The sequence below is a fragment of the Primulina tabacum genome, chromosome 1 (assembly GCF_025594145.1).
Source record: "Primulina tabacum isolate GXHZ01 chromosome 1, ASM2559414v2, whole genome shotgun sequence".
Classification (NCBI taxonomy): Eukaryota; Viridiplantae; Streptophyta; class Magnoliopsida; order Lamiales; family Gesneriaceae; genus Primulina; species Primulina tabacum.
The window spans coordinates 43,124,963-43,133,944 of record NC_134550.1 but is presented as its reverse complement, the minus strand read 5'-3'; the positions used below and the strand labels follow the sequence as shown (position 1 = coordinate 43,133,944).

General features: G+C 35.1%; 1 protein-coding gene across 1 annotated transcript; it reads right to left on the bottom strand.

Moving 5' to 3' along the window:
- Positions 1–7,374: 7,374 nt before the first annotated feature.
- Positions 7,375–8,756, bottom strand: LOC142509635 (uncharacterized). Its single transcript, XM_075619576.1, has 4 exons — positions 8,574–8,756; positions 8,126–8,475; positions 7,886–8,084; positions 7,375–7,770 (listed from the first exon to the last, which is right to left on the bottom strand). The coding sequence occupies exons 1-4, from the start codon at positions 8,754–8,756 to the stop codon at positions 7,375–7,377; spliced, it is 1,128 nt and encodes a 375-aa protein (XP_075475691.1).
- Positions 8,757–8,982: the final 226 nt, after the last annotated feature.

Sequence of the window (8,982 nt, the reverse complement as noted above, 5' to 3'; positions counted from 1 at the left end):
ACGTTGCTGCACAATTTTCTCAAACAAAAAATCTTTTTCCGGCCAGTTGCACGGCCTCCTTGGGTATGGGGAATGTTCATTAGTGGTTTTTCGTCGATGGGCTATAGTCCAAGGCTGGAAAAATGAGGAAAACAGGAGTGACGGAAGTGTTTATTAAAAAAAAGGGGGGAATGCATGTAATTTACTTTTCTATCATTTGTTTTAAATTTGTATAAAAACTAGATTATTCATAAGTGTATTTTTTTTAAATTTTATATATAATAAAATCTATAATTTAATTAAATAAAAAAAACTTACTCAGCCCAATCTTTTCCATCTTTCCAGACCCAACCCTAAGTCTCATTTCATTCCTTATCTTCACAAAACATCCTTTTCTTCTCAACATTTCTTGCATCCTGCATCCTCTGGTTTTTGGCTAACAATTAACGATGAGTTTACAAGCTATTCCTCTACAAAAAATCCAACGAGACAACCACGCATTGGTAAGAAATTCATTTTGAGATATGAAATCAATTGGGTTACGTCGTTGCTCGAGCCATGGGTCGAGCAGTGTGAAGAGCACGTGTGGTCGAGCTCTTCACGACCCAGGGTGAAGGTGAAGACTTCATGAAGCACGACCCAGGGTGAAGGGTCGCTCTTAACGACCCAGAGTGAAGAGCTCTTCACCCTGGGTCGGGTAGAGCTCAACCCAAAGGTGACCTTGGGTCGAGCTCGACCCAAGATGAAGCTCGATCCATTGGGTCGAGCTCGACCCAAGATGAAGCTCGATCCATTGGGTCGAGCTTGACCCAAAACAAACACGACCCACCTCGACCAAAATGAACAGAGACGGTTTAATTTTAAATTTTGACAACTAATAACTTTTTTTTATTGATTTACTTCCCCACTAAACTTGGAAGGAATCAATTCTTTGAATGCAATTTAACTTTAGGATCAATATACGTTGAGATCTGTAAGAAGATTGTATCATTTTTAAATAAGAAAGAGGTAGAATATTTGGTGCAGTATACTAAATTTGGTAATTTAATTTTATATGCTAAGGATTACAACAATTCCAATCAATTGTTATGGTTTTTGATGAGTAGACAAAGTTATGACAGTGATGAATTTTGGATGATATATCGTAAACGACCTTACGATTTTCATTGTTAGAGTATTTGTAAGGTCCAAAATTAAGACGACGTGATTCAACTGCATGCAATCTAGGAAGTATGAAAAAGGGCTAATTAATTGATTTTAATTGCTTAATTGATTATGTGACATGCATGGTTATATGTTAAATATGCTTTTATTGTCATTATGCATAAAACTGTATTTTAAGGATTATTCGAGTTGCGAGCAAGGAGCGGAGATCGAGGGCTGAAAAATAGAAAAATGTTTCTATTAAATAATTGTTTTTAATTTTTTAAAATAGGATTGAAGCTTTTTCATATTTTTGAAAAATAGGGGGTTTTGTGGTGATTTTATATGCCGGGACGTAAATTAACCTTCCTAATGGGCCTAAAGTTTAATTAATGATTTATTTACTATAAAATACACAAAACCACACCCCAAACCCTCACAAATCACGCCTCACACACTCCACACACTCAAAAAACTCCTAACAGACCTAAAGCACACACACAACACGTAGAATTGAAGGAAAAATCGTGAGGTTTTGAAGAAAATTCAACCTAGTCTCCTACGTCAATGTTCTTCGCATCGTCATCGAATATTCGTGCGTTTAAAACGCAAAGACACACCATACATCTCCTTTTCTAGTCTATCAAAATCATGGGAGTCGGTTATGGGACTTGGGCGCTTGGCTGGGTCACGGCTTGGGGCCAGGGCTCGGCCAGGGTCCGAAAAATCGCGCGGAGTTCAGCGGCTCGCGCAGGGAGGATGGCTCGGTCTGGGGACTATGGGCTGGGCTAGGGTGCATCCTTTGGGTCCTAGGTGGGTGCACAACAGGCTGATTCAAGGGCTGGGTCGATGGCTAGAGTCCTAGGTATGAAACAAGAGTCCTATGTCTACAAGGGTCCACGGTCGAGAACTTTGTTGCTAGCATGGCTTCGGTTTCGAGTTGTGGTTCGAGTCTTAGTGGTCCTAGTGGTCCAGAGGGTCCAGGGAAGGTGTGGCCCGAAGATGGCTCGGGGTGGCTCGAACTTGATGTGGTGCAAACGTGAGGGTGGCTCGGGTATGGCTTCGGGCGTGAGGTTAGGGTTTTCTTTGGGAAAATAATTGAAACATGGCTCTCGGGGGTCGAGTCATGGTTCACGAGAGCCAAATAATTATTAAAAGTCTAAATTTTAAGTTTAGGAATTTTATATTAAAGTTTGGGTTTTTTCGGGATTAAAACGCCTTCAAAACGATTAATTAAAGAATAATTAAAAAGTCTAGTATTTAAGCTAAATAAAATTATGAGAAAATTAATTTAAGTTTAAATAATTATTTGGAACATGTTAGAGTTAATGAAATTAAGAAAAAGTCAAAATCGAGAAATTTTATGTCTAGAGGTAAAACGGTCATTTTACACCTGAAAATTAGTAAATGTCATTGAAGTACTCTGAATGCTATTTTATATGCTTTTATGATTATTTTAAATAGTTTAAGGATTTTTATGTGATAAAATGTTATTTTAAAGTTTTATGGAATTTTATGATTCATTTATGGAATCTATGATGAACGCTAAAGTTAAAATGATATGTTGCATGCGTGTTTTAAAAGGAAAAAGATATTAAATGCATGATTTTAATAAAGTGATGAAAATGTAAAATGTTGAAAGAAGTGAAGTAATTGTGACTATCAAGGATATGAGGATAAGAATGGGGATATCGTGAGAAAAAATGCCCAGAGGGAGCCCATTTATGGGAGAAGGCCCCTGAAGGAGCCTGACGATCATATTTTCATTCGATGAGGATAGGCCAAGGCCCTGTTGACCGATGATAGTGTTCTGGTGTTCCTGTCGCCCAGTACTGTGGTTACATGTAGATGGATTCATCGACTCTTTGAGGATGAGGAAAGTCACAATTAACGATCTGAATTCAATAAAAAAGAAAAATGTTATGATCATGATAAAAGGAATTATATTATGAAATGAGAAAAAAAGAAATATTGAGGTTTATGTTATGCATGTCATGAAAATGTTATTTTTACGTAAAAGTATTTTCACTGTTGCTTGTGGTTTATACTTATTATTTATTTTCAAGATTATGGTGTGTTGAGTTTTTAGACTTACTAGGTGTGATGGATGCATGTAATGATGATGTTAATATTACTGGAGGTCTTGATGGTTGACTTTGTTGGACTGTCGGTGCACATAACCCGAGGACCAGCGCTTCTACTTTTCCGCACTTATGATTGAATGTCTATGATTTACGTTAAAGATTTTTAAGACTATTTATTTATGCTTTTGAGTGGTTTTGGAGAGGATGATACTTTTCAATTTTATTGCTTTTTAGGTTGGTAAACATTTGACGATTTTATGATTTGAGTTATCTCCTTTAATTTTCAAATAATAGTTGGTTGATTTATTATCTTAAAATGATGCAAAATATTTTATAAAAATATTTTAATTCATATGTGAGAGTTCGGACGTTTCATTATTGTTTGTTAACTGGCCTAAATTGTTCAAAATTTTATCATATGATACCTGAAGAAGATGAATTTTGGGAGAGACATTTTGGTGGAAGTGACTGTATAGGTTTGGGGGATTTGATAGATAGAATTGATGAATATGAGAATAATTTAGGGAAGAAATAGACATTGAGAAGGTGAAATTGGCATGTCTTTTGTTCGTGGTAGGTGTAATAGGTAGACAAATAAAAAATAAAAATGACACAGTGAATTTAGAATGGATTAGATTAGTAAATAACTTTGATAGTTTTATAAACTATCCTTAGGATAGAATAGCTTTCGAAGAAGTAATTTATGACTTAGAAAATATCTTAAAACTAAGTTCAGAAACTATGAAAATTCGGTAGCATGTCGTGGGAATGATTCAGATTTCAGTGGGTGTGGTAGCTTCCATATAAGTGGATTTATTCATTCTTTACAGGTAATTAAATATTGTTCATTATATGAAATATTTTTGTTATTTTATATTATACTAATAAATGTGTTTATTTTTTTTTTTTTGCTAGATTTTGGCTTATGAATATTTTCCAGCAATCGTTGGAGTGTTCGCTAGACGTCGGGAAGGTCCCAATTTACCGATACCTCGGATGTGTCATTGGTTGACTAGGAAATGGAGCAAGAACCATTTTCCTTCCATGGATGACGTGAACAAAGCATTTAAAAATGTGCATATCAAGGTAAATACAAAAAAAAAATTCATTTTATTTACTTTTTGTATTATTTAATACATTTTTTTTAATTGTTAACTAATTTTCATGTTTAATGTTAATGATTAATATAGGATATTTTGGGGATCCTCATTCCAACCACGGAGGAGCTGATGTCTGCACATTATATGACTGACGATTTTGTTGATTATAATAATGTGGTAATCAATCGCATTACGGAGTTGATTAGCCAGGGTAATGAAGTAGTGTGCAGTCAAGATCCATTGGGCGACGCAGAGGAAGAAGTGCGTGTATAGACCGAGGATCTTCAGTTTCCTTGACCATTCACGTATACATACTCCAGATCATCTCGAGATAAAGTCCGAAAATCTTCTCGGCCATCTGAGGGTCTTTTACACATGAATCAACCGTCTCCTCCATTGACTGATATGAGACATACATATGTGCATACAGATCATACATCTGGTGCAGATATGTATGACCTTCATTTGACAAGTTAGGAGGACAAAGTTGCGACGATACAAAAGGACCAAGCTGAGTTTGAAGGATATTTTTGGAAGATTGCCTACAATGAGTGCCAATTTTGGTAAGTTTTATCGTTATTTATAATATTTTTAACTTATCGATATTTATATGATTTTTAATCGTTAGTATGAAAAATAACAAAATTGTCTGTGTTATTCTCTCAGATCAAGGCGAGACATCAAGGCAAAGATACGAAGATATTCCATTTATGAGAGTACATGAGGTGGATCCAAATATAAAACTTGTCAGCGATCCGTCTTTGACTCTTGCTTTTTGAAAAAAATTCAGGTTATAAGTAAAGATTGTTCACAGTAGAGGAAGAGCCTATGACAGACGAAGAACTGCGTCATCTTCTTATGAATGATATGATGTCTCTGAATTTTGAGAAAAGAGCTAGAATGTTCGCTAATAGATCGTGGCCACGAGTTAGTGCTGAGATTAATTCTTGTATGGAAAATACGAGGATATCGGGGTTGTGTTCATCCTACGATAGCTCGTGGTTTTGTGAATTGGGGACACCTGCTTGTTGGTTGACTGAGACAGTAAGTTTTTTCATATTTTCTTTTTTGATTATTATGTTAAGTTGTGAATTAAGTTATTTCACTTTTATCACTTTCAGCAAATTCAAGAATGCTGTCGAGGGTTGGTCCAACTACAAAGGATGTACTCACATTTAATGTCAGAAGAGGTGTCATTAATGGACGTCGATTTTCATCAGCTGGTTTCGAGTTCTTTCAATGAGGGCGGACAGTATAATATTGAATGTTTGATTCCCTATATGAGAGCAGAAATTGGTGTGTGGTCGGCTATTCCATGGAACAAAGCCAAAATAATTTTGATACCCTTTCATCTTCCCGGACATTGGGTTTTTTAAAGGTTTTGCCTAGCAGAAAGAATATCACAATCATGGATTTAGAGCGCATTGTAGATAGGTCGTGCAAGACATTGCTTAAACTTGTTAACCATTTGTCCCTTATGCTTCCACATATGTTGGGTATTGATGCTTCTGAAAGATGGAGTATAGTTAGGCCAGAAAATTTTCCTACTCAAAATACCATGTTAAATTTTTTTTATTTTAAAATTATTATTTCATTTCATTATTGTTTAACGTATATCAATTTATATTTTATGTTTGTTTTTTCACTACATCGGTGAATGTGGAGTATACTTTTTAGCGGCAGCAGCTTACACCATGTTAGGGAAAATGCCTATCAACTGAATGATGAGAAGATCGAAAAATTTAGGCATTATTGTTGTTGTTGTATCTGGGATAAATTATTGTTATTAGATTAAAACATTTATATGATACTTTATATTGATTTTTAGTTAATTTATGTGATCCATTTTTTTGTGATCTATTTTTTAGTATGATCTATTTTTTTAGTATACTCAATCCATTTTAAAGAATGAAAATTGGTTCGCGTTGCTATCTATTTTATATTTTAAACAATGAATATCAATTCACAATAGGGTCGAGACAGGTCGAGCCACACAATATCGTGGCTCGACCCACGCGACCCAATTTTGGGTCGAGTGGTTATTGCTCACTCGACCCAAAATTGGGTCGAGTAGTAATGGTAACTACTCGACCCACTTGACCCAAAATTGGGTAGAGTGGGTCGAGAGTATGGTTCGTGCCCATTAATTTTATAAAATAAACATTAATTTCGTATTCTTCTTTTAATGAAATTTGTTGTTAATTGTAGCTTCTATTGTTATGAAAAATAATTTTAGTGAAATTATAAAATTTGTTAAGAATTTTAGTCGAGTATAAATTCAACCCACATTTTTATAATAAGAGATACATTCTTCTACTATTGTTAACATACTTAAATTCTAATATATAACTCATATTAAAATGTTTATACAAATAAATTTTTTTATATATATTTACATATTCTAATCATATATAAAGTGAGATATATATTATAAAATGATCAAAACTCAAAATCCCTCTACCCACTCGACCCAAGGCGACCCAAACTCGGCCCAAACCCTAAACCCTAAACCAAACCCAAAACACCATCAGTCAACCCACTCGACCCAAAATCGAACCATTTATCACCCACTCGACCCAAACTTAAAAATCTACAGCACACATTTCTACTCGACCCACACACCATCCTCTCGACCCAAAGTTAAAAATTCACCACAAACACATTACATATTAATAAAATCAAATCGATTGTATTTAAATTCAAAAAAATTAAATATCATTCGATCCTATCTTCTACCAAATTCTCCTACATATGGAAATCGGTTTTGTTTTTTCTTTCCACGTCTTCTCTTAATCACAGGTGGCAGTACTAACATATCATGAAGTGGCCACTCGTTCTGATTTAGAACAAGATAAATTAGCTCTGAATAGGCTAAAGACCATATCATAAGAGAATAATACTCTGAGCACAAGGAATAAAAATTAATATCACAAAAGTAAGTCGCTGCAATTGCATGAGAACATCGAATCTTGTCAATATCAAATTCTCTACAGGTAAATCTCTTCGATTCCAAATCCACAATGTCACTATTTGTAGCACTTCGAACATCGAACTCAAGACGGCCCAGCTCATAATCTTGATATCCTCGACCGAATATTAAATCTTTCATGCATAATCGACTCAATAGTTGGAGTGAAATTTGCTGTTGATGCGATGGATGCATTTCGACGATACCTTGAAAACCAAGATGCAGTCAATGTTTGCAAAGAATTTAGTAGTGCAATGATTGGAAGTTGTCTTTCTTCACACAATCTTGCATTTATTGATTCAACATCATTCGTTGTCATAATGTTATACCCAGATCTTGGGCTATATGCTCGAGTCCATTGATCCAATGAATCACTTTCATCCAAAAACGTTGCACCATTTGGATATATTTTCTTAAACATTTCGTACTCCAAGTCAAAGTCGATTTGCTTGTAATTTTCGTTAACCGCATAAACACTTCGGTACAACCCTTCTTTCTAAACGAATTTTCATATTTTGTGACAAGTACTAAATAAAATGACCATGATGTGTATTTTTGTAAACGTCCACAACTGCTGCAATGATGCCCGAATGTCTGTCTGAGATAATCACCAACTCTTCCTCATCAACCACTACTTCCAAGAGCTTCGTCAAAAACCAACTCCATGAAGCAATAGATTCTACATTAACAACAGCCCAAACCAAAGGACATGGATGAAAATCTCCATCTTGTGCTAAGGCCACAAGTAAAGTACCGTCGTACTTTCCTTTCAACCATGTACCATCAATAGATACCACTTTTCTCATACATCTATATCCTTTTACACATGCGCCATATGCTAAAAAAAATACTTGAATCTATTATGCTCATCTACTACTAATTCTATTATACCACCAGGGTTCATTCTCTCGACTATTTTCAAATATGAAGGTAGAAGACCAAAACTTCTTTCAGGATCACCTCTGAAAATATCATGAGCAAGTTGTTTGCCTTTCAAAGCTTTGTAATAGGTAATGTCAACCCCCTCATTCCGCATCATTGTCATAATAGATTTTGGTTGAGGTGTTTTCTGTTGTCCTTGAAAGTTCTCTACCAACATATCACAAACGACAGATGAGCTGGCTTGTCGATGCCTTTTACGCATTCCAGTCAAGTCACAAAATCTGTTGAGTTCTCCTGTTTTGAAGTCCAAATTCTCTAGCTGCAACATTTATTCACACAACGAACCTAATAGATATTTCGAGAAGATTTGACACTTTCAAACTCAAAAGACGAGTTCAAAGCAATTTTGGATAGCACTTTCTTCACTTCGGTCTTGCTTGAAAATATTTGACCAATAAATAAGCTTGAACCATCGGTAAATGAACATGTATCAGCTTGAACATGAGTCACTTGTACATGAGTCTCAATATCATGAGCTACACTGATGTGGTGGATGTTGACATCATTATCATCCACATGTACTGCATTAATATCCTCCATATCATTTTATGTGCTTCTCACATCACTCTCTTCTATATTTTCAGTTGAAGTGTTTATATCTTCTAATATATTATTATCGGATTATCGGTACAGTGGTCATTTGAGACAAAAGTTCTGTCAAAATAATGATCATACTTGTTTGTTTCATCATCGACATACTCATCATCCAAATGAGTCACATTTAAATCCAGTGACATGATATTTTCAGCTTCAACAATATCAAGAG